Source organism: Somniosus microcephalus, chromosome 11, assembly GCF_052327205.1.
Source record: "Somniosus microcephalus isolate GS21.2 chromosome 11, FLI_Smic_1.0, whole genome shotgun sequence".
Classification (NCBI taxonomy): domain Eukaryota; kingdom Metazoa; phylum Chordata; class Chondrichthyes; order Squaliformes; family Somniosidae; genus Somniosus; species Somniosus microcephalus.
Genome location: NC_140997.1, coordinates 38,207,856 through 38,234,682, shown reverse-complemented (window position 1 = coordinate 38,234,682; position 26,827 = coordinate 38,207,856). Strand labels below are relative to the sequence as shown.

At 42.3% G+C, this 26,827-nt stretch overlaps 2 protein-coding genes across 5 annotated transcripts in view; both read right to left on the bottom strand.

The window, feature by feature from the left end:
* The window catches only part of nherf2 (NHERF family PDZ scaffold protein 2), a 146,670-nt gene extending 134,399 nt beyond the window's left edge, over positions 1-12,271 (bottom strand). The window contains exons 1-3 of one of the 3 annotated variants that reach the window (XM_086000499.1): positions 12,254-12,269; positions 11,559-12,079; positions 9,638-9,865 (exon numbers count right to left, since the gene is read on the bottom strand). In XM_086000499.1, the coding sequence (XP_085856625.1) occupies positions 9,638-9,865; positions 11,559-11,768 (438 nt within the window). In that variant the 5' untranslated portion in view covers positions 11,769-12,079; positions 12,254-12,269. Of the gene's footprint in view, positions 1-9,637; positions 9,866-11,558 lie in introns of all 3 variants that reach the window. The other 2 variants (XM_086000500.1, XM_086000498.1) reach the window with 2 other exon arrangements.
* Positions 12,272-16,901: 4,630 nt separating this feature from the next.
* The window catches only part of LOC147110485 (cytochrome P450 2K1-like), a 108,228-nt gene continuing 98,302 nt past the window's right edge, over positions 16,902-26,827 (bottom strand). The window contains exon 10 of one of the 2 annotated variants that reach the window (XM_086000494.1): positions 16,902-17,015. In XM_086000494.1, the coding sequence (XP_085856620.1) occupies positions 16,987-17,015 (29 nt within the window). In that variant the 3' untranslated portion in view covers positions 16,902-16,986. The remainder of the gene's footprint in view (positions 17,016-26,827) is intronic. The other variant, XR_015079928.1, reaches the window with a different exon arrangement.

Sequence of the window (26,827 nt, the reverse complement as noted above, 5' to 3'; positions counted from 1 at the left end):
CTGACATCAAGTCCTGGATAAAAAAGAACTTCCTTCAATTCAAAATTGGAGCAGGCTCGAAGGGCCAAATGGCCTACACCCCTGCTTCTGTTTATGTTAAGTTCTAAAAATCACAAAGACCGAAACCATTATGTTCGGCTCCTACCAAAAGCTCTGCATCCCAGTCTCCGTTCCCACCCCTTCACCTCCCACCCCTTGACCCAACTGCATCCTCTTTCCCAGCTGCTCTCTCAGACAGAGAGCACCTCGAGGCTTCAAAAGACCTGCTAAAAGGATTTTGCAGGCCAAATTTAGCCTGGTGGATGGGTATTGCACAACCCCAGCTAAAGGAAGACAACAGGGGCATGGTCAAGCTGGCTGTTGCGACTTCACAGAGATCAGTGCAGAAACAGCAGGAAATCTAATACAAGAGTCGATTTCATTGAAACCAAGAAGGCACAACAAGATACCCCACCTGGAGTGCTGGCACTTAGCTCAAATGAACTAACTGTCTTTAGATATTAAAAAATGGTGTAGTCACAGGAAGGCTGCATCGATGGAGACACGTTATACAGGGCACTTATAGTACGTTAGTTTTGCAGCATTATATTATGTCACCATGTATTGGACGAAGTGTCTACTTCAGCAAAAACAGATTAACTGGTCATTCATGTTGTCACGGTCTGTAGGATCTGGTTGTGTAGGCAAATGCAGCAGACATTTTGCACACAGCAACAGTCCCTGTGCTTCAAAATATTTCACAGAAACAGGCCAGTCATGAAATCTGGTGGCGGTTTTCACCACATAAAAAGACCCTTAAAGTAATCCCACTCTCCTGTAGGCTCACCATAATCCATAATATTCCACTTTTTCAAGCATATATTCTGAACAGCTTTTAAAAAAAACACTCTGCATCAACAATGGTTTGTGCCAAAGAATTCCAAATTCTTACCACTCTCTGTAAAGAAAGTTATTTGATAGTTTAAATTACATAGCACAGAATCAGGCCATTTGGGGCCTAACTGATCTATGCCGGTGTTTATGCTCCACTCAAGCCTCCTTCCACCCTACTTCATCTAACCCCATCAACATAACCTTCTATTCCTTTCTTCCTCTTGTGTTTATCCAGCTTTACCTTAAATGCATCGATTCTATTCGCCTCAACTACTCCATGTGGTAGCAAGTTCCACATTCTAACCACTCTGGGTAATGAAGTTTCCCCTGATTTCCCAATTGGATTTATTAGTAATGGTCGTATATTTATGACCCCTAGTTCTGGACTCCCCACAAGTGGAAACATCAACCCTATCAAACCCTTTCATAATTTTAAAGACCTGCATTAGGTCACTCCTCGGCCTTCTCTTTTCTAGAGAAAAGAGCCCCAGCCTGTTCAATCTTTCCCCAATAGGTATAACCTCTCAGTTCTGTATCATCCTTGTAAATCTTTTTTGCACCTTCTCCAGTGCCTCTATATCCTTTTTGTAATACGGAGACCAGAACTGTACACAGCATTCAAAAATTGAGCCCCTTCATTACTGTCCTTCTGACTAATGTCACTATTTACATCATCATAACCATTAATAATCTTGAAGACATGCATCAGGTTAACTGTCTCTGTCTGGGCAAAAATACCAAAGCTTCTCAAGTTTCTCTTGGTTACTATTACCCTTCATCCTAGTGAGTCCCCCGAGCTTTGGTAATCTGACCCTTGAATTCTAGACAACACTGTTCTATTTGTGCTTATATTTCCTATTTATTGGACTATCCTGTTTGAGTTTCATCTGTCTGGAAGTTTGGAAGAGCGGCTTTTAACCGTCACCCATTTGTTGGATAAATTCTTAATCAGCACATCAAAATGTGTTGTTAGTATCAGCAATTTGCAATCTATACAAATTAATGGAAATGTGGCTCTCGAGCACCTATGCAGCTCATGATTTTGCATGGGTGGACACCCCTATCCTGGTGAATCTGCAGTGCATCTTTTCCATTGCTTTTGTATCCTTCCTATAATAGGCTGCCCAACACGACAATACTTCAACTGCAACCCATCTCTGCTCACTAGGACTTCCTTCTTTATAGTTAGACATAATTATGCAATTACAGTTTTTAAAAAAAAAAAAAAGCATAAGAGACTGTCTGGACAGAAAACAAGCTTAACTTATTCAACTATTTGAAGCCAGGAAATTTTTTCCAAAGAAATTTAAGCTCACACAAAAATATCCATCTCAAAAGACAAGTCCATGACTTTAAAAGAAATGTTCCCGAACACCCAATTTTCTAGACATTCCTCATAGACCAGGAGATGCTCTATCTTTGTATGAATCAATAAACGATAGTTTAAAATACTGCATTTTACAGTGCAAACAATCAATTCATAATGATCTGTTCACCTTGCTAAACTAACAGTCATAAAGGCTCCCTCATTCTACCTGGGTGGCTCAGTGCTTTAGGGGCCAGCACAGTTCACAGAGCAAACTTTAAATTAGGTCCACAATAATTGTGGTATTACTGGAGTATGACTGCAGCAAAAAAAAAAGGCTCATGAGAAACGATACTGCAGAAATAAAATAGACTTGAAAAAGGTCAAACACTTTAGACAGCAATGACATGCATTTATAAAGCGCCCTTAAAGTAAAACAGGTCCAGAGGCTCTTAACAAAATGGAAATAAAGGAGTAAACGAACATGCCAGAAAGGGAGATATTAGAAGTGATTGCTTGGCCACAAAATTCTATTCTTATCTACAAATATTTAGTTCTTGAACAGAGCAATGTAATTGATGCACAAATGAATAGCTCACTAGTCACTTGAGATAACTAATTGTGAAACCTCCCAGCAAACATATCCTTGCCTATTTTGATCTTTTATCATTTCCCAAGTTAATGATATTAAGATCTTGTTGCTGTTTGAACTTAAAAAGTAGTAAAATACAGCTGTACCATGTGGTCACCTACATTTACATTACTTGGTAGCTAAACACTGTACACAATGTGGATTCAATTCCACAAATGACTTCCTTCAATAGGCTACAAAGAGCAAATGCGGTCTGATATTTAAATAATTTTGAAAATAATTTAAATAGACAACTATACAATGATACAACAGGTCTCAAACTACTAATTTTCTCCATTGTACTTTTTAAAAAAAAAAAAGGAAATTTTTTTTGGGGGGTAGCATTCTCGCCTCAGAAATCAGAAGGTTGTGGGTTCAACTCTCACTTCAGATACTGGAGCACAAAAATCTAGGTCGATGCTCCAGTGCAGTACTGAGGGAGTGCTGCACCGTTGGAGGTGCCGCCTTTTGGATAAGCCCCATCTGCTCTCAGGTGGACATAAACGATCCCATGGCACTATTTCGAGTAGTGGAGTCCTCAACCAACATCACAAAAAACAAATTCTGGTCATCACATTGCTGTTTGTGGGACCTTGCCGTGTGCAAATTGGATGTCACGTTTACCTACATTACAACAGTGACTACACTTCAAAAAGTACTTCCATTGGCTGTAAAGCACTGTGGGATGTCGTGAAAGGCGCTATATAAATGCAAGTATGTGTCTTTCTTTCATGCAAATCATGAAAGGTTATCAACCTCCTTCACCGTTAGCAATGTTTTACTACGCAGAAATAGGCATTTTGCTTCAAAAAGGCTATGAGCAATCAGACCCAACATTCATACAACAATAACAACAGAAAATGCTGGAAACACTCAGCAGGTCACACAGCATTGAGGAAAGAGAAACAGTCACCGTTTCAAGTCGGGGACCCTTCGTCAGAACTAGAAAAGGTCAGAGAAGAGAGATTTTTAAGCTGGGGCAGGGAGGAGGGGAGGAAAGAACAAAGGGAAGGTCTGTGATAGGCTGGAAGGCAGGAGAGACAATGTTGGACAACACAAGAGCAAATGTTGAATGTACTATTAGATTCTGCAACCACATTCTGGACATTTGGCAAATCATCAATTTTCAGAAAAACTGTACCAATGAGTATGTTTTGATGCATAAACAAACAGAACTAGTGCATAATGATCGATTTCATCAGAGGTCACACTGAACAACCTTATCTCTGTTACAAAGAATGGCTCTTCCTTTACATAATAACTCATTTCTCATCACTTGCGTTGTTCAGCAAAGATCGCATCAGAAAACTAGCAGAAAAAAAGTACAATACCACAAGCTTAACTCCAAAAATAAAAATAGATGCATATTTCTTTTTTATATTTATTCACAGGATATGGGCAATGCTGGCAAGGCTGTGCATTTGTTGCCCATTTGCACTTGTCCTGAGGCGGCGGCCTTTCTTCTCAAACTGCCGCAGTCCTTATGGTGATGGACCTCCTACAATGTTGTCAAGTAGGGAATTCCAGGAGTTGAACCCAGTGATGAAGAAATCATATGTAACTTGGAGGTGATGCTGCTCATTTCCTTCCTGATAGAAGAAGTCTGGGAGGCGCTGTAAAAGTTAGCTTGGCAAGTTGTTGCAATGTAGATGATAAATACTGCAGCTTCAGAGTGCCACCTGTGGAGGGGATGGAGACCGAGGTCAGTGTCAGGGATCAAGTGGTCCACTTCATCCTGGATGGTGTTGAGGTTCCAGGCAAATGATGAGTATTCCATTACACTCCTGACTTGAGCCTTGTAGATAGTGGAGAAGCTTTAAGGGGTCAGGAGATGCCCAGCCTCGGCTATGCTCTTGTAGTCATATTGTTGATATGGCTGGTCCAGTCTTTGATGGCCATCTCAAGATGTTGACTGTGGGGGACTCCGCAACCTTGGTGCTTTTGAAGGCTTAGCAGAGCTAGAACAATGTGTTCCATGTGGGCAGACAAAGGTAAAATTTATGGCTCTTAGGATGGCTCAACAACTTTATTCTGCAAGTAGGTGAGCCATAGAGACAGAGAAGGTGCCAGATTGAGTCACCGTACATACCGAGCAACCTGATCTCAGTTGGGGTAGTGGTAGGGAAATTACAACTGGCCTCACTACACAATGTTGAGAGAGAAAAAACACTCACACTCACGAGGACAGACTGAGCTTGGTGTGATAGCCCCCACTGCGGAATAGTAAGCCAACACTCACCATCACGGCTCACACATGAATACTAGCCATGTGGTCAATTGGAACCCATGGATAATCTACCCCAGCAATGGGACAACACCTTCAAGAAAAAGGAAGAAGAAAGTTGGCAAAAACAGGAACACAAAAATTACACAAACTATTTTTTTTTTTCCTTTTTGTCATGGTTTCTCTGCCGTTTTCTCCCCCCCCACCGCCCCCCAGAAGAAATTCTGGCCCCTAGCTCTGTATGGTTTTGTGCTTTCTCACATCACCTTGGTTTTATTTTTGCTGGCGTTTAACTCGCTATTTTCTTTGCACGGTTACTGTCTCCACCTGGAACTCGCTGCCAATGAGGGTGGTGGAGCGGAGATGATCAATGATTTCAAAAGGAAATTGGATAGGCACTTGAGGGAAATAAACCTGCAGGGCTACAGGGAGAGAGCGGGGGAATGGGACTGACTGGATTGCTCGACAGAGAGCCGGCATCGACTCAATGGGCCAAATGGCCTCCTTCTGTGCCGTAATGACTATCATGTCCCATGGTATACAGTATTAATGTCTGTTACCATCTTTCCACTATTCCTGGCACCGTAAGTCATCACTGTCCTGCCTACCCTATGAAACCGGCTCCTATTCTGCCTGATATTTAGGCATACTTTCACCAGCTATGTTGACAACTAGAAAATAACAGATGGCCCCAGTTGTCTGCACAAATATTACATCAATCACCTTGGAGCTACTGCAGAAATGAGATGTACCACCTGGAGCCAATGTAGCTCAAGTGTTGATAAGACCTGCATTTCTATAGCGCCTTTCACAACCTCAGGATGTCCCAAAGCTCTTTACAACAGTGACTACACTTCAAAAAGTACTTGTTATGTAGAAAATGTGGCAGCAAACTTGCACACAGCAAGTTCCCACAAACAGCACCATGATAATGACCAGATAATTTCATTTTTAGGTGTTAGTTGAGGGAAAAATATTGGCCTGGTCACCAGGGAGAACTCCCCTGTGCTCTTCTTCAAAATAACACCGTGGGAACTTTTACATCCACTTAAGAGGCCAGTCGGGGCCTCGGTTTAACGTCTCATCCAAAAGGCAGCACCTCTGACAGTGCAGCACTCCCTCAGTACTGCACTGGAGTGTCAACCCGAGAGTTTGTGCTCATGTCTCCGGAGTGAGGCTTGAACCCACAACTTTCAGACTCGAGGCAAGAGTGCTACCAACTGAGCCACTTGTGACACACCTGGTAATGTCACATTGCATTCAAAATTCAGAACTGACCGCTGTTTATGGACAGCTCCACGTTATGTGCAAATATATCACGATTTAGCCAACAGCCATAAAGTAAACAAAATGCTCAAAAAAGGGAGAAAATCCTAGAAAGTACAACACTAAGGCAGGATAATGAAAAATTATGGAACACAGCAAAAGGGATACAAGTAGAAAGATTATGGAAATTAATACAACTAAGCCATCGAACAAGTGATGCAGGCAGCAGCAAAATAATAAAAAAGTGAGTCAAAAGCCTTTGTGATGGGCCTTCAATAACCACAAAACTAGAAGTTTTTTTTTTTAAGGTTGATAGGCCACTGCCTTTTTTAAGTCCAGGACCTCCTTCTCCAGCAGTCTCTGACGGATATAATTCGATTTGAGGCCCGTGATGAAGGAATCGCGGACCAATTCGTCAGAGTACGCGTTGGCCGTCACGGCCTTGCAGTTACAGTCCCGGACCAGGTCCTTTAGGCCCTGTAAGAAATCGTCCATTGATTCCTCTGGTCGCTGCCTGCGTGTAGCCAGCAGATGTCTGGCGTACACTTAGTTTACCGGCCTCTGGTATTGGGCCTTCAGGATAGTGATGGCCTCCGTGTAAGAGGTGGCGTCCCGGATGAACGAATAAATCCGATGACTTACGCGAGTAGTCAGTAGACTCAGTTTATCTACCTCGCTAGCAGGTGAGGCCCCCGCGAAGAGTTCGAAGCATTTGAGCCAGTGTCCAAATTGATTTGATGCTTCAGCAGAATGTGGATCCAAGTCCAGACGCTCTGGTTTTAGGAGTCGATCCATCCTAGTATTCTTTAGTGATTAAAATTGATGGGCCTTCAATAACCACAAAACTAGAAGTTATAGACTTAAACAAGTTGGCTTTTAATCACTAAGGTCAGAGCTAACATCTCAACACGCCGACTGGTTCACAGGAATGAGTCATACAGATCCTGGGATCTTTATGTAAGAGAAGTCAGGGGCGGAGCCAAGAGCCAAGACCTGGAACCTCCCAGGTTAGTCGGGAAAGAGGAAGTGAAACTATACACAGCGGGGGAGGGTAATATACATGAGTGCAAAACGAATACAGGATCAAGACAAACAGATTGCATTACATTTTGCAAATTACACAAGTCTACAAATGCTTACAGAAAGACCCACTATGTAAATAAAGATGCTTTGGGGAGCCTTGGCATTACAGAAGATAATCAAAACTGCGCTTTCATGTTTTACAACAGTGACTACACTCCAAATGTACTTCATTGGCTGTAAAGCGCTTGGAGACGTCTGGTGGTCGTAAAAGGTGCTATGTAAATGCAAGTCTTTCTTACTTTCTTTAATCTTTTTCAGAAACTTGGAGATCATTGGACGACATTCTTTAACAGCAACCAGCTAGTGGAACACAATATGGACACAAGAGAATCAAAATACACTCCTGGAAACTTGGAAAGCAGAATATCTTCTGGCCCCATTCCAACTAAAGCTCAACATGCACAAAAACTGTTCTGTAATGCAGCATTGTGTGGCACTGTCCCAGACATACAGCGTCATGAAGTGATCTGCAACAGGCACAACCAGCAAGATTAGCAACACTTGCGTTTAGCACATGTTTATGAAAAGATTGATTACAAGAAATAATCTTTAATGATGTACACTTTGTATCCTTCAACAACAACTTACATTTATATAGCGCCTTTAACATAGCAAAACGTCCCAAGGCACTTCACGGGAGCAATTGGCAAACAAAATTTGGCACCCAGCCACATAAGGAGATATTAGGACAAAGAGGTAGGTTTTAAGGGGCATCTTAAAAAAAAAGAGAACTGTGGAGGTGTAGCGAGGGAATTCCAGAGCTTATAGCCTAGGCAGCTGAAAGCACGGCTGCCTATGGTGGAGCAATTAAAATCAGGGATGCGCAAGAGGCCAGAATTGGAGAAGTGCAGATATCTCCGAGGGTTGCAGGGTTGGAGGAGATTACAGAGATAGGGAGGGATGAGGCCATGGAGGGATTTGAAAACAAAGATGAGAATTTTTAAATCCTATGCTTGTATTTGTACGAGAGAGAAACTTGCTTTAATGTACGCTATGCTAGATATGTAATAAAAAAATGAAATTCAATAAAGTACGTGCAGAACCAACATTCACAATGGAAATGCGAGGTATGACGTGTTTCCGCTCAAATGACAAGACTACTCATTTGAAGGATTTGTATTCGATTGACTTTTTTCTTCCTCCCTCTTGCCCTCTTTTAAGCTTCTCATATATTATACATGATGATTCCCTCACCAAGAGGCCAGTGAGGGGAACAGTTCCCAGACCTCTGAAAAACTGGTTAAATAACCTGGTGTAAATCACCAGTTTTCCCTTCTCTTCTAGTCAGCCTAAAAACTGCACAAATCTTTCTCTCCTCATCCCCCACTTCAACATATGAAATTCATCCTGTAGTGAAAACTGTGGACTCAAGCCTGCAGAGCATCATATTGCATACAGCATACTTGTAAAACAGATGTACATACAGTATACATGTACAAGGGCAATGGTTGGCAGACATAATGCTACCTCTCCATGTAACACACACAAAGTTTTCTGGAGTTTCTCTAGGCTTTTCCGACAAAACATTCTCCAGCATCTGCCAATTTTACAAAAGATGTCAATTTCTTATACTGTGATACTGAACAGCTACAGCTTAAGAACAGTCTTAACGGAGGTCAGTCAGTCAATCAGAGACACCAACCAGAAAGGAAAGCTTAAGTTCCATCACTAAGGAAATATGTTGTTGGACTGATCACAATGAATGCTTTTACTTACAACAATAAGGTTTAATTACAAAGTATGTGTTTTCTTTCTCTTCTTTCCCCATATACATTGCCAGATCCAATCACCTCATGCCCTCCCTGGAGTACCACAGATTCACAAAGTTTCTCCCCACCTCTTCTTACTCTGTATTTGAAAATGCCGTTAATTCTGGGGCTCCCTCCCCCATCCATATGCTGTACAGTACGCAGTTATTGTGCCGTTATACTCACACTGCACATTACGAAGTTCTCACATTGCTCATCTGAAAGTTGTCATTGCATCAATACAGTACAGTACCGCTTTTTATCTTGTTAATCCTCAGCTTTTAGATAACAAGATAAATAATCTGGATAAGCTAGTTGCAATAGGTGCACTCAATACTGAAAATGTTCCTTCAAATGTTTGCCAAAGGCAACTGGAGATTCAGCATTACAATTGAGAAGAATCGAAAAGCTTTGAAGAAATGAAAGTTCATTTTTCACAAATTTTACTCAGGTAGCCAATTTTACCCTCCAAATATCTCACCTTGCTCTTTCATTGAGTTTCCTACCTTTTTGTTGCCATCAATGGAGCTGTTGGATAATCTTGTAGGCTCCCCGCTGCTCAGAACTACTTGTTGTTTCCACACCTCCCCATTGTCCTGGGTTTTATCTGGTGGGAGGCTCTGGCCATAGTCCTCTGTACCAGTGAGGCGCTGATTCCGCAGGTATTCATCCGTCTCCTTATCCACCACCAGCAGACTTGTCTCATTCTCCAGTGCCTTGATCCGCTGCACAACCTAGTGAAGAGGAGGGTCACAACCTTTCAACAAATGCATGATGATTACAACAAGGGCGCCACAATAAACATGCAGACTCAAAGAATTACAATCATCACGGACATGCTTTTGTTCTCTGCATTTTTCCATGAAGATTCTGCCATTATCACAGAAATAGCACAGAAAACATACCAACTCTGAAAACTGTAAGGAAGTTGAATAAGCACAAGCAGTTGAAGCTGAACCAAAACTAGGTTAATGGCTGTAATCTATAAATCGATGTTTGCTCTCATGCAGAGGACTCAGTAACTCCTACCAACCAGTACTTCCCAATATCACCAACATTCACGGTTTTGTACAAACATATTCAAAAATTGAAAGACAAATGAGCATTCTTTTCCTCAATTCTTTGTAATTAAACCAACTTGCCCTGGCGGGGGTCTCTTTAAACGAAGCCGAATGCAGATTACTTCCTCGCATTCATGGTATACTACTTTTCTATTGGTTAAACTTTTAAAGAACATGGAATTGTCTGATGTCGAGAAGCTCCTTGTAAATGAGAATCACGTGACCAAGCATCCCTCACACACAGGCCCCCTATTCACCAAACCTCCCAAAGACTCCCTTCACAAGGGACAGGCTATTATAGTATTACGTGACAACACTTTAAAAATAAATAAATTAAATACAAAGCACTCCTAATTTAACCTCCACCCTCCAACCACTCAACCGAATCTACAATGAATCTAGGCAAGTTAAAATCCCTTATGGCTGGGCTGAAGTTAATGCAACTGGACTGTGTCCTATAAAATAAACTGGGCTTAATAAAACTCTCCAGTTTGCTCTTGGGTTTTACTGTCCTGTAATGCTTATTGATACCTATCCCAGTATGTAAAATAATTTGCATCGTTTGAGAGTCACGTGGTATAACAGAGTTCATTTTTGCTACAGCCTATATTTTAAAAATCTCTTTCTCCAACCATTTTCATTGGATTGGGTGTCAAATATAAAAGGATTCGAGGTTGCGCCCCATTTCAGAGTTCCGATTGAATTGATAAACCACTCAAGCTTTGGATGGGACAGCAGGAAACCATCCGAAGCCTTGAGCACATTACTGCTTTGTAAATCACACCTGGATATCTGTCGCCTAGATATGAAACTATTTCTCAACAAAATATGTTTATTGACCCAGCACGGCCATCGTTATTTTGCGTTAGTTTAAATATTCAAATACCATTAATTTACTGATGTAAACACACAGGGAACTATGGGAGACACGCGTTCAAAAAGCATTTCCCCCCCTCCTCCCACATTTGCAAAACACACAGCATTAAGCGCATCCTCAATGTAATCAGTAAAAGTAGGCTGGCCAACAATTTGATGGAAATAACAATTTCCATCCAATCCCTTTAATTCCTCTACATCTTCATTCCAATTAGAAACTAGTTTCACGTACAGCACCTTAAATTGACAAATTGTGGCTACACTTTCCGACCGCAAGCCTGCTTCAAAAGCATAAGCATTGTGGAGCAGAAACATCAGCTGAGACTTTAGTTTCTGGTGTCCTGATACAACATTAGATTTCACACACACACACCAAGATGGATCGATTACTCGTTTCAAGACCGAGGCAGCTGCATTTTTCTGATTAAATAAAACAAACTTTGCAGTTTAAATGCAAGAAGGTTTTTTTTTTAACGGGGAGGTGAATTACCTGGTGGTGAGTCTCCTTCTCCACATTGTCGCCGTTAACTTCCACCACTCGGTCTCCAGCGCACAGACCCGATGCCTCCGCCGGCGAGCCGGGCTCCACTTTACGGATGTACTGGCCGGTTTTGCCCTTCTCCCCGTGCAAGTGGAAGCCGTAACCGCTCTCCCCTTTTATCATTTGGCACAAGCGGGGTTTTAGGTGGTCCTTGGCCATGCTTTCGCTTCTCTTTGTATTTTAACCCCTCTTTCCTTTTCTCTTCCAATTTCCAGGGTCAATTGAGGTTCCCGCTCCCTCGCTCTCTCTGGTTGAATTAAACTTTTTGTTGTTGGCGGTGTTGCCGCTGCGCGCCAGTCCTGCGCCCGCTCGTCCGCCGCCCCCCTGCGCCGATCCGATCCGCAGCCCCGGGATCCACTCGAGTGCAGTGACAGCTCCCAGCTGGAGTTAAATTTCCACCGCCACCGCCAAAGGGAAGCAACGTCGCACCTCCCTTAAATCTCCTCGGGAACTTCCAGCTCGCAACCCGCCTGCACCGAAACAAAAAAAATAAAACAGCTCCAACCACATAAAACAGCTTTTGTTTCTGTCTGTATTTTCCTTTTTTAAAAAAAATAAAGAAACCCTACAACATCAAACAAACAAAAATCTGCAAGATAATGAGCAAGTCAATCTTTTTAAATTTCTAAATGAGACCAACTCACAGGCAGGGAGTGCAGTGATGGCACGCGATATAAACAATGACAATTGGTCTCTGCTTTTTTTTTAAGTTCAAGTTTTGTAACTCTATCCCGTGCTTTGACTGACTGCCACCTATCGAAAGCCGGCGGGAACGGCAGGGTTTGTACCAAGGCATCAAATAAATTCACACAGCCGCCCGTCCAAAGTCATGAACACAGAAATATTTCCCAGTTTCAGTTGGAAAAAAACCCCCAAGTATTCTGGTAAATTTGTATCCCCATTGCTGTTAAATCGGGACAGCAGAACCCCATTCCATACACTCCAACCGAGCAAACTAGCAAGATTGACCACCAACTTTTAAAACAACTCGAAAAAAAAACAGCCTTGCATATAGGCCTATGTAGTTAGATTAAAAATCCCATAGTAAGGAGAGCTTTAGGATTAACTTTAAAAGGAGAAGATGGGGTTCAGGTATGCACACCTTTTAAAAATGGGATGGCAAGCTGTTAAAGTTCTAAGAAATGCATATGTGCTCCTAGTTTAAAAAAATAGGGGCATAGAATACAAAAGCTAAGAAGTAATGCTGAACCCGTACAAAGCCTTGGTTTGGCAGCAGTTAGAGGTTGGATGTGGCCTGTGGGTGGGTGGGGGGGCCGCTCTGGTTGCCCGCCTCTCTTCCACGGTCTTGCCCGTGCCTGGGCGTTCCTGGAGAAGGGGCATGTGGTGCCCGCCGGTATGCTTGAGGCCTTCCACGACCGGTGGGCACAGCAGGAACTGGAGTGCTTGGTTGACACCCAGAACCAACATTTTTATTTAATTTGGCAAGCTTCCTTTAAATTTGGTTTAATTTACACTTAAATGTTGGTGCCCCTTTAAAAGAAGGCACCTTGCAAACTCTTAAAGTCAATGACATCGTCATCCCCGCTGAATGTGCATAAAAGAGGAGAATATGTTAGAACAGATTTTCCTGTTTCATTCACCCTCACCACTGGAGCAATTAAAGTGTGCTGCTCCAGTCCAGGCCCAGGAGGCACAGTAATCCCCATTCAAGTCCCTTAACATAGGCCACCCTCTTGTATTGGGAGAAGCGACGGAATGTAAGCGCAGCTGCAGGGGGCTCTTAGGCTTGAAACTGTGTGGCCAGTTGCCAAGATTGGGGTCTTATGACGGGTGCCAGAAGGTCCCGATTACTTGCCAACATCCTTGTTGAAGGGGGGAGGGGGCCAAGAGTTAAAAATACTAAAGGAAGGCACTTCCTGTCCTCAGCCTGCTCCCACGCTCTTAACCCCGCCCCGCCCCTCCGATTACCTTCCGATCAGCAGGAGTCCAGAAGCTGGCCATTGTGACATGGGCGCACAGCCAATACACCAGGAACATGCCCACGCTCCTGATCTTTGGTCACCCGGTGCGGAGGGGAGCGGGCAGGTTGGAGGACCTCCTTGTGGGCCTGCTCCTGGGCCTGGCCAAGAAAGCCATTAATTGGTCCAGGCAGCGGGCGGTCGAGGGGGTCGTCCGACCGGATTGCCTCCCCCTCTTCCGTGGCCATGTTCGCGCCCGGGTGGCCCTAGAGATGGAGCACGCGGTGTCCGCCGGCGCGCTCGAGCTTTTTCGTGACCGGTGGGCGCCGCGGGGACTGGAGTGCATAATTAATTTAGACAACCAAATTTTAATTTGATTGATGAAGGTTTATTTAAAAGGGTTATTGGATTTTTTAGTTTATTTGTTAACTTGTTTTGGTTGAAAAAAAAAGAGTCCAGAAGCTGGCCATTGTGACATGGGCGCACAGCCAATACACCAGGAACATGCCCACGCTCCTGATCTTTGGTCACCCGGTGCGGAGGAGAGCGGGCAGGTCGGGGGACCTCCTCGTAGGACTGCTCCTGGGCCTGGCCAAAGTGGCCATCAACTGGTCCAGGCAGCGGGCAGTCAAGGGGGTCGCTCGGCCTGACTGCCTGCCTCTCTTCCGCGGCCACGTTTGCGCCCGGGTGGCCCTAGAGATGGAGCACACGGTGTCCGCCAGCACGCTCGAGGCCTTCCGCGACCGGTGGACGCCGCGGGGACTGGAGTGCATCATCAACCCCGACAACCAAATTTTAATTTAATTTGTTAAGTTTCATTTGATGTATTTTTGTTAAGTTACAGTGTTTGTTTATTGAGCACACCAAATTCTTAGAGGGCGGGGGAAGGATATTATGGCTGTTCTATAATACTCATTATTTCTGACCTCAGCTAAAATGGGTGTGGACTTGTACATATTTTTGGTACTGTATATTGCTACTGTGTATAGGCAAAGCATAACTATTACTGTAAATCTGACTGTGGTAGATGCAAAAATATGCAACTTGACTATATATTAACTGGTAAAGATCTAATGCAAAAAAATAAAAATAAACTCTAACAGGGAGGTTGTTGTAAGTGCTGATGTCTCTACTTTTATTTTATTTACATTTTTACAGAGAGGTTTAACTTCCACAAGATTAAAAATGGTACGGATGCACGGCCTGCTATTTCAAAACATGGGTTTGCATAAATTCCAACAGAAGATATAGTTATTAAATGAATAGACAGGTGTGCAATTCAAACTTTATTATTGTAACCAGAAGAACTGTCGTACAGTATTCATTTTGTTTTAATGGTCAAGTTGGAAAATACATTGCATAAATTAGACCATATTTTAAAATGGCTATTTAACATCTACCATGTATGGATTATAAAGCAAATCTGCAGAGCCAGCAGAAATGTCCAATTAATATTCCAACACCTGATTCATAATCAATAAGGATAGCATAAAATATCCTAGGAAATTGTTAACTGCTTTTAATAAAGGACGGTGGTCCACTATCCCCTTTTGAGGATTTTTTAAAAATCGGAATAAACTATGCATAAACAATGTTTTTTGTAATGGGAATCAATCACAAAATGTTAGCTAAAATACCACACAGTATTAACAAATAGCTCAGTTTTTAGGTTAAAAGGGGAATAAAAAACAACTTTTAAGTTTTCTAATTTCTAGCACCCAGTATAAGAAAGATTTGCATTTATATAGCACCTTTCACTACCTCAGGACATCCCAAAATGCTTTATAGCCAATGAAGTACTTTCAAAGTGTGGTCATTGTTGTAATGTAGGGAAACACAGCAGCCAATTTGCACACAGCAAGCTCCCACAGACAGCAATGAGATAAAGTACCAGATAATCTGTTTTATTAATGTTGGTTGAGAGATAAATATTGGCCAGGACACCAGAGAGAACTGCCCTGCTCTTCTTCAAAATAGTGTCATGGGATATTTTATGTCCACCTGAGAGAGCAGATGGATCCTTGGTTTAACGTCTCATCTGAAAGATGTAAATTCACTGAGCACTGCGGAAGACCTGAAATTGTAATGATTTTATTTAAATCACAATATATTCGCATGAGATTTCCCAAACATATCCTGAACAAACATCTGTACTGTTACGTGATCTTTTTATTCTTCTTGTCAAAACTGCACACTGAACCTTTAATCCATAAACCCCTGTGATGCTCGCAAGCATTCATCCACCTGATGCTCCCAGTAAGACTACCTCAGACCAGATCCAGCATCAACTGCTTCCCAGTAAGAAGATAAACTAATTCAATTAGTAACACATAAATTATTTATTTATACATAAGGGAGTTAAAGGCAGGAAAGCCATATTGAAGTTCATGTGACATTGAAGCATCATGTCACCTTTATTCTCAGTTTTTTTTTGGCAGGTGGGTCCATTGTTGGGGGGAATTCCTCACCTAAACAAACACACACACATGCCAGAGAAAATGCTGGTGTTACACAGCAGATAGCATCTGAAAAGAGAAAAGGCAGGTCAATGCTCAATGAACATATAGACCCTTAGTCAAAACTGTTCTGGTGTACCAGTTCTGAAGAAGGACCTACACCTTAAACACTGGTCTATCTTTTCCCCTTACAGTTGCTGCATATTTGCAGCATTTCTGTTTTTATTTTAGAGTTCTAGAATTTGCAATTTTTCTCTTTTTATTCACACCTGTCATAGTCTGTGCTTAGGCTCACTCATCAACCTTGCTCCAAATTTAAAATCTAATTGTTTTACGTGTAACTGTATTTTTGCCAATTATCTTTAAATAATTAATTTGCAATACCACGAGAATGACATACTAGGTCAGTTTAACATAAATTGAAGTTGATAATATATGTAAAAGACGCCATCCCTTGCATTATATGCAGTGACATTTTAAAATAAATTTTCAGGAATTTAAAATCTTACTTTCAATTGAATGTACTAAGACTAACATTCATATATTGCAAGCTTTTACAGTTTAATAAATATACACATGCCTATCAGTGTACAGAATTGGAAAACAGTTTATAGTGTTATCTTAACTCAGCTAATGGTCCATCTTTGATTGATTATTGATAGATTTTTGTTAGGCAAGGGCATTCATGGTTACGGAATCAAGGTGGGTGGATGGAGTTAAGATACAGATCAGCCATGATCTAACAGGCCCGAGGGGCTGAATGGCCTACTCGTCTTCCTATGTTCCTATCTTCTGTTCATTGCAGACGTGGCTATATAACAGAAACTTGCACAGTCACCAGAAATCTCATGTAAAAGGTATCCTTATAAAACAGACATTTGTTAAGGTCCAGTCAGTTAAGCGTTGCCATTCGTCCAGACCCTCCTTTCCAGAGATACGTAAACTCGAGCCTCGCAAATGAAGATGATGGTGTTCGATGGCAAGGCTCTGCAGGACTGAAGATCAGGCAAAACGTCCCTCACCCGAAGAGACTGGAGAGAAGAGTAAAGAGGCAACACTCAATCAAGCTGCATTTCCACAACAAAATAAACTCATGCATGTTCATACTTTTACCAGACACTATCTCGACACCTATATAACCAACCTTTAAGATAGTCATTTTGAACGACAGTCAATTCAGTTGCCTGCAAATATTACAGATACACATATTGCAATTATATTTTGAGTTTTTAATTTCATCAACAATTTCTTCATTAAAGTCTTTAGACAAACTGGGGGAGATGAGATCTTTTTTTCAAAGCAGAGTTGTTATGATCTGTAATGTGCTGCCTGTAAGGGTAATGGAAGCAAATTCAACAGTGACTTTCAAAAGGGAATTGAATAAATACTTGAAAAGGAAAAAAATTGTAGGGCTGTGGGGGAAGATCAAGGGAATGGGACTAATTGGATAGATCTTTCAAAGAGCCGTCACATGCTCAGGCACGATGGGCCGAATGGCCTCCTTCTGTGCTGTATGAGTCTATGAAACTTTCAATGCATGCCTTGTTCCAACGACTAGTTACAGTTTCGCAATCTACAGGAAAACCCTGGTGTGAATCCTCCGATCAAATACATATCAAAGGAAGTAACCTAGGCACTGACAGATACATCACTATCCCTTACCATACTTCCCAATCCTTGCTGCGGCGAGTCGTCCTTCATTCCCAATTTTCGGCTTTCAACAAACTTGATCCCAGACAGATCCCTCCCTTTGGGGAGAGTAGTTCCAGACAGATCCCCAGCCAGTGATTGGCTGGTCCTTACTAGATCTGTGGACCCAACGGTGGGTGGATCTTGGGCGTAAGACCCGCCTTTCTCGGATCGGTGCCCAGTGAGAGATGGCACAGCAAGCTCTGGCAGAGTGACCCTTGGAAGTTCTGCAGCTAGAGAGCGCCGTGTGTAGGGCGATCGGTGGACGCCGAGAAGGATCCCGGAGGCGCGCCCTACTGTGTAATACCGGGTTTTGGCAGCTTGTTTGTACCAAGCCTCCACCGGATTCAAGGATAGCAGCAGCATCGTGAAAGACCCCGAGAGCAGGAGAGCAGCGTGCCACTGGCTTACTGACAGCATTCTCTAACTCAGTAGATCAGGAGGCCGAGAGCAAACAGACCCGAGTTATCTTTAGCTTTTAACAGCATGCTGTGGGTTATATACACTTCGGCCAGTAATTCTCTGGCCAGTGATTCAGAACCCTCTAGGGACAACGCAAAAAAAATCTGAAATTGTTGATTAGTTTTACTCTTTTTTTTAACCTGGTTATTCATCCATCGAATGAAATATAACGAGCCATAAGCACAGTTAAGAGTGACCTCCCAAGACCATCTCATCCGATGGTGACGCAAAAAGAAGCATTTATAACGCTGCAATAATTGATTTGCTCGTCAGATCTTGATATCAGCTTTAAAACAAATTGCCACGTTGGCTGTTCCACTTCTCCAATTGTTTGGCTCAGTGTATTGAGTTCTAACCAGTGTCTGCATTTTCAGTACTGGTGCTGGATTCGTCAACTTGTCTTTAAAAAAAAAATTAAGTCATTGCATGAACTTTTCAAGAGCTTTGTATCGCCATTTTAAGACAATCACTTTCCTAAAGTGTGGCTAATAATGATGGTTCAAATATTAAAACAGAGTTAAATTGAAGTGATACACAACACTGTAGTGTGCTCGTGCTGTTATATTTGTATTTGGCGATGCAGTTACTAAGAATATTAGAGTACAAAGGGTTGAAGTGAAATAAAGTTAAATCCTTTGATGATCATGAATATGGATGGCTTCAGAAACTAAACAAAACAAAGTTTTCAAATCTTTCAAAGATTTCAAATGACAAATGTCAAAGTTATTAGAAGTAGTCACTGATTGTATGGATAAAGGAAATGCAACAGGTGTAGTGCATATGGATTTTTAGAAGGTGTTTGATAATAGAAATAGTAGATGCATTGCTGGTCATCTTCCAAAATTCGATAGTCCCTGGAACAGTGCCCATGGATTGGCGAGTAGCTAATGTTACCCCACTGTTCAAAAAAGGTGGTAGAGAGAAAACGGGGAATTACAGACCGGTAAGCCTGACATCGGTAGTGGGGAAATTGCTAGAGTCCATTATAAAAGATGTAATAGCAGAGCACTTGGAAAACAGTGACAGGATCGGACAAAGTCAATATGGATTTACAAAAGGTAAATCGTGCTTGACTAATCTACTGGAATTTTTTGAGGATGTAACTGGTAAAATAGATAAGGGAGAACCAGTGGGTGTGGTGTATTTGGACTTTCAAAAGGCTTTCGACAAAGTCCCACATAAGAGATTAGCGTGTAAAGTTAAGGCACATGGGATTGGGGGCAAGGTATTGACTTGGATAGAGAACTGGTTGGCAGACAGAAAGCAAAGAGTTGGAATAAACGGCTCTTTTTCCGAGTGGCAGGCAGTGACTAGTGGGGTACTGCAGGGATCGGTCCTTGGACCCCAGCTATTCACAATATATATTAATGATCTGGACGAGGGAACTAGATGTAATATCTCCAAGTTTGCAGATGACACAAAGCTGGGTGCGCGTGTGTGCTGTGAGGAGGATGCTGAGAAACTCCAGTATGATTTGGACAGGTTGGGTGATTGGGCAGAGGCATGGCAGATGCAATATAACGTGGATAAATGCGAGGTTATCCACTTTGGTGTCAAAAACAGGAAGGCAGATTATTATCTGAATGGCAATAGATTGGGAGAAGGGGAAGTGCAACGAGACCTGGGCGTCCTTGTGCACCAGTCGCTGAAGGTAAGCATGCAGGTGCAGCAGGCGGTTAAGAAGGCAAATGGTATGTTGGCCTTCGTAGCGAGAGGGTTTGAGTACAGGAACAAGGATGTCTTGCTGCAGTTGTACAGGGCCTTGGTGAGACCACATCTTGAGTATTGTGTGCAGTTTTGGTCGCCTTATCTGAGGAAGGATGTTCTTGCCATGGAAGGAGTGCAGCGAAGATTCACCAGGCTGATACCTGGGATGGCAGGAATGACATATGAGGAGAGATTGGGTCGATTGGGCTTATACTCACTGGAGTTTAGAAGAATGAGAGAGGATCTCATTGAAACTTATAAAATTCTAACAGGACTAGACAGACTAGATGCTGGAAGGATGTTCCCGATGGTCAGGGAGTCCAGAACCAGGGGTCACAGTCTAAGGATAAGGGGTAAGCCATTTAGGACAGAGATGAGGAGGAATTTCTTCACCCAGAGAGTGGTGAACCTGTGGAATTCTCTACCAAAGAAGGCAGTAGAGGCCAATTCATTAAATATATTCAAGAAGGAGTTGGATATATTTCTTAAGGCTAAAGGGATCAAGGGATATGGAAAGAAGGCAGGAACAGGGTACTGAATTTGGATGATCAGCCATGATCTCATTGAATGAAGGAGCAGGCTCGAGGGGCCGAATGGCCTACTCCTGCTCCTATCTTCTATGTTTCTATGTTTCTATAAGGTGTCTAGTTACAGTATCTGCTGAAGCTCAGAGTGGTCTCCACAGAATGCTCTTAAACAGAGTGTAAAAGTTGGGAATTTAGAGCAAGTGGAAGTCTCTGGTAAGTACTGGGTGAGTACTAGGTGTAAAAACTGAAATTTTATATAGGGATGGCAGTGTAGGTGGTGTGCCGCAACTCCAGCATGTGGGAGTTTGTGGAGAGTATCGCGATCCTGGACAACCACATTAGCAGGAACGGTATGCATCTCGAAGAACTTCGGCTCAAAGTTGTTGAGCTGGAGTCCAATTTGCAGATGTTGTGGGGCATCAAGGAGGGGGAGAGTTACCTGGACACTTTGATCCAGGAGGCAGTCACATCCCTTAGGTTAGGTAGTGGTACAGGTCTGGTTAGTGATCAAGGACAGGAGGGTGTGACTGTGACTCAGACAGGAAAGGGGACCCCAGGTGCAGTACTGGAAGAGCCTCACTCTTTGCCCTTATCCAACCGGTACGAGGTTCTTGCTGCCTGTGTGGATAAGGGCAAAGTCTGCAGGGTGGATGAGCAAGCTGACCATGGCACTGTGGTACAGGAGCCCTTTCAAGTGTGGGGGAGTGAAGAGGAATGTTGTAGTGGAAGGGGACAGTATAGTCAGGGGTTTAGATACTGTTCTCTGCAGCCATGACCAGGAGTTCTGAAGGCTGTGTTGCCTGCCCAGTGCCCGGATTAAAGATATCTCCTCGCAGCTGGAAAAAAACTTAGAGTGGAAGGGGGAGGATCCAGTTGTCATGGTCCACGTAGGAACCAATGACATAGGTAGAACTAGGAATGAGGTTCTGCTGAGAGAGTTTAAGGAGCTAGGGTCCAAGTTAAAATGCAGAATCTCAAAGGTAATTATCTCTGGATTGTTACCTGAGCCACGTGCAAATTTGCATAGGGACAAGCAGTTTAAATGCGTGGCTGAAAAAGCAATGTGGGAGGAAGGGGTTTCAATTCCTGAGGCACTGGCACCAGTACTGGGGAAAGAGGGAACTGTTCCGTTGGGATGGACTCCACTTAAACTAGGCTGGGACCAGTGCCCTGGTGAATCGAATAGCTAGGGCAGTAGATAGGGCTTTAAACTAATGAAGGGGGTGGGGTAGGAGGATTCAGGAAAGGGTAAATTCAAAAGCAGTAAGAGAAGTGCCAAGAAATAACAACAGAAAATGCTGGAAAAACTCAGCAGGCCAGGCAACATCTGTGGAGAGAGAAATAGAGTCAACGTTTCAGGTCGAAACCCTTCGTCAGGACTGAAAAAGCACAGGAAATGAAACAGATTAAAAGGCCAGTTTGGGGGCTGGGAAATGGGGATGAAAGAACAAAAGAGAAGTGAAGAGACATTAAGAGGTATTCAAAACGAGACGAGATGGTGATAGGACTAGTAAAGAGACAAAAGACGGCTCTAGATTAGGTGTGAAATGCGCTGGCAGAATGAGAGACAGCTGCCATGTGGGAGAGAGAAAAAGGGGGAAGGGCACAAAACAAAGGTGTGGATAAAAAATATATGTAAAAATGTAATGGGGGCCGAGGTTATGATCTGAAATTGTTGAACTCGATATTGAGTCCGGAAGGCTGTAAAGTGCCTAATCGGAAGATGAGGTACTGTTCCTCGAGCTTACGCTGGGCTTCTGTGGAACAATGCAAGAGCCCGAGTATGGTGAGGTCTGAGTGGGAGTGGGGTGGTGAATTAATGCCAAGAGAAATGCCATGGTTGTACAGCAGAGTAGTGATTTGGGTAAAAATAAGCAGAGTGAATCAGGAAGGGACTTAACAAAGGTAATAGGGCATCAGTGACTAAGGTGACTGCGCAAAGCATTCGCAAGAACATAGATGAATTAATAGCACAGATAGAAATTAATGTGGTTGATAATGCGGAGATGTGGTTGCAGAGTGACCAAGGTTGGGAACTAAATATTCCAGGATACTTCACTTTCAGAAGAGGTAGGCAGAATGGAAAAGGAGGGGTATAGCCCTGATAATAAAGGATGGGATAAGGACAGTAGAGAGAAAAGAACTTAGCTCAGAAAAAACAAGATGGAGAATCAGTTTGGGTGGAGGTAAGAAACAACAAGACACAGAAAACACTGGTGGGAGTAGTTTATAGGCATGTAATGTGGCCAGAAAGAGTAGTAAGCCTGAGGATTGGGAGGATTTTAGAATTCAGCAAAGGAGGACCAAGAAATTGATCAAGAGAGAGAAATAGAATATGAGAGTAAACTAGCGAGATACATAAAAACAGATTGTAAAACCTTCTATAGCTATGTAAAAAGGAAGAGATTAGCGAAAGTAAATGTGGGTCACTTACAGGCAGAGACAGGACATATTATAATGGGGAATAAGGCAATGGCAGAGACATTAAACAAATACTTTGTATCTGTCTTCACAGAAGAAGACACAAAAAACATTCCGGAAATAATGGGGAACCAAGGGTTTAATATGAATGAGCAACTTAAAGAAATTAAAAGTGTATTAGTAAAGAAATAGTACTGGAGAAATTAATGGGACTAAAAGCTGACACATCCCCTGGACCCGATGGCCTACATCCTAGGGTTATAAAAGAGGTGGTTACAGAGATAGTGGATGCATTGGTTTTGATCTTCCAGAATTCTCTAGATTCTAGAATGGTCCCCGCAGATTGGAAGGTAGCAAATGTAACCCTGCTATTCAAGAATGGAGGGAGAGAGAAAACAGGGAACTATAGACCAGTTAGTCTGACATCAGTAGTAGGGAAATGCTAGAATCTATTATTGGGGCGTGGTAACAGGGCACTTAGAAAGTCATAATATGATTGGGCAGAGTCAACATGGATTTATGAAAGGGAAATCGTGTTTGACAAATCTAATAGAGTTTTTTGAGGTTGTAATTAGCAGGGTAGATAAGGGGGAACCAGTGGATGTAGTGCATTTGGATTTTCAGAAGGCATTCTATAAGATGCCACACACGAGATTATTACACAAAATTAGGGCTCATGGGTTTGGGGGTAATATATTAGCATGGATTGAAGATTGGTTAACGGACAGAAAACAGAGAGTAGGAATAAACGAGGTAATTTTTGGGTTGGCAGGCTGTAACCAGTGGGGTACTGCAAGGATTAGTGCTTGGTCCTCAGCTATTTACAATCTATATCAATGACTTAGATGAGGGGACCGAGTGCAATGTATCCAAGTTTGCTGATGATACAAAGCTAGGTGGGAAAGTAAGCTGTGAGGAGGACACAAAGAGGCTGCAAAGGGATATAGACAGGTTAAGTGAGTCAGCAAGGACATGGCAGATGGAATATAATGTGGAGAAATGTGAAGTTATCTACTTTGGTAGGAAAAATAGAAAAGAAGAATATTGATGAGAGATTGGGAAATGTTGGTATTCAGAGGGACCTGGATGTCCTTGTATACAAATCACTGAAAGTTAACATGCAGGTACAGCAAGCATTTAGGAAGCTAAATGGTATATTAGCCTTTATTAAAAAAAGATTGGAGTATAATAGTAAAGAAGTCTTACTGCAATTATATAGGGCCTTGGTGAGACCACACTGTGCACAGTCTTGGTCTCCTTACCTAAGGAAGGATATACTTGCCTTAGAGGGAGTGCAACAAAGGTTCACCAGGCTGATTCCTGGGTTGGGGGGATTGTCCTATGAGGAGAGATTGAGACTAGGCCTATATTCCCTAGAATTTTGAAGAATGAGAGGTGATCTCATTGAAACATATAAAATTCTAACAGGGCTTGACAGGGTAGATGTTTCCCCCTGGCTGGGTCTAGAACAAAGGGTCACAGTCTCAGAATAAGGGGTCGGCCATTTAAGACTGAGATGAGGAGAAATTTCTTCACTCAAAGGGTTGTGAATATTTGGAATTCTCCATCCCAGAGGGCTGTGGATACTCAGTTAGTGAGTATATGCAAGACAGAGATCGATAGATTTTTGAATATTAATGGTATCAAGGGATATGGGGATAGTGCGAGAAGGTGGAGTTGAGGTAGAAGATCAGCCATGATTTTATTGAATGGCCGAATGGCCGAATGGCCTACTCCTGCTCCTATTTCTTATGTTCTTATGTAAAGATTTAGGCATATGCCATGGGGAAAGGTAACAGGATGGATAGAAAGTCAAGGACAGGAGAGTTAGGGTAAATTGATGTTGCCTGGATTTGAGAAAGTGAGACAAGTCTTAAGTGCTGGGCCCACTTTGTTCTGGGAAAGAAAGAATGAACGAAAGAAAGAAAGATTGATTTACATAGCGCCTTTCATGACCTCAGATTGCATTTTACAGCCAATTAAGTACCTTTCTTTGAAGTATAGTCACTGTTGTAATGTCGCAGCCGATTGCATACAGCAAGCTCCCACAATCAGCAATGTGATATTAACCAGATAATCTGTTTTAGTGATAAATATTGGCCAGCACACAGGGGAGAACTCCCCTGCTCTTCTTCAAAATAGTGCCATGGGATCTTTTATGTCCACCTGAGAGAGCAGACAGGGCCTCGGTTTAACATCTCATTCGAAAGACGGCACCTCCAACAGCACAGCACTCCACTGGAGTGTCAGCCTAGATTTTTGTGCTTAAGTCTCTGGAGTGGGACCTGAACCCACAACCTTCTGACTCAGAGGTCACTGAGCCACAGCTGACATATACAAAGCTTTAAGATAACACAGGCATGTTAGTGGAATGGGCAGACAGGTGGCAAACAGCGAGGAGGATTGTAAGAAAGCAAAGAAAGACGTGCATTTATATAGCGCCTTTCACGACCTCAGGACGTCCCAAAGCGCTTTAGAGCCAATGAAGTACTTTTTCTTTGAAATGTAGTCACTATTGTAATGTAGGAAATGTGGCAGCCAATCGCACACAACAAGCAGCGTGGTGATGTGTGAGGTGATACATTTTGGGAAGGAAAACAAGGAGTGGAAATTTACTTTCAATGGAAAGATGCTGAAAAGTGTGGATGAACAAAAAGACCTAGGGGTTAAAATAGATCATTCCTTGAACGTGCGAGAAAAAGTAATGATGATTTTATAGTAAACATTAGTTGAGCCACAGTTAGAGTACTATGGGCCGTTTGGGGTGCCTATGATACAAAGGACATTAAAGTAATGCAGCATAGATGCACCAGAATGATGCTGAACATGGGAAATAATATTTAAGAGGAGAGACTTTAGATACTGGAACAATTTCCACTAGATCAGAGAAGGCCAAGATGAGATTTAATAGAAGTTTTTAAAATTATGAACAGTTTTGATAGTGAATAAGGAAAAACGATTTTCTCTGGTTGGGGAATCAATGACAAGGGATTGTCAATTTCAAATTATCACTAAGAGAGTAAGGAGAAAGGTAGGAGAAATTTATTTTTGCATGTTGTTGGAGCATAGATGCTTTCTCACAAGGAGTGGTTGAGGCAGACCACATTGTATTTTTCAGGGAAAGGTGGATAAATATTTGCAGAGGAAGATACAGGGTTATATGGGAAGACAGCAGGGCAGTGGGATTAGTTTGGATTTCTGTAGCAAAGACCCAGCATGGACATGATGGGCCGAATAGCCTCCTGTGCTGTAAACTATTATGGTTCTAACCATTTTGAAAAGTGTACCGATCAGTAATTAATACAGGATAATTCATTGATGGTAATATATCTTTGCGATTATCTCCTAAACGTGGATGACTCATTAACAAGTGTGCAATCAGAATACATTTCAGAATATTATTTCAGACTATAACCTCGGCCCCTATTTTTTTTCTTTTTCTCTTTTCTCTTTTTTTTCTCTCACATGGCAGCTGTCGATCATTCTGCCAGTGCCATTTACACCTCATCTAGAGCCATCTTTTGTTTCTTAGCTTGTCCCATTACCATCTCCTTTTGCCTTGCACCATCATCCCTTTTGTCTTTTACTCTCTCCTGCCTTCCTCCTATCACAGACCTTCCCTTTTGTTCTTTCCTCCCCTCCTCCCTTTCCCTGCCCCTACCCTTGCTTAAAAATCGGTTACACCTCTAATTTTTCCTAGTTCTGACGAAGGGTCATCGACCTGAAATGTTAACTCAGTTTCTCTCTCTACAGATGCTGCCTGACCTGCTGAGTATTTCCAGCATTTTCTGTTTTTATTTCAGATTGCCAGCATCCGCAGTATTTCGCTTTTGAATCAGAATACACAATTTTTTTTGGAGATGAGGAGTTGAAGGATATTTATTTTACTATTAAATGCTTCAAAGGTTTCACTTTGAGTACTGCATGTATGATTACAGTTGAAACATTTCATAGCAGTGCGTTATTTTAATGTTGATGCAACATGATATAAAAAATATTTAATAAAACACAAGATATAATTTACTGGCCACTATTAT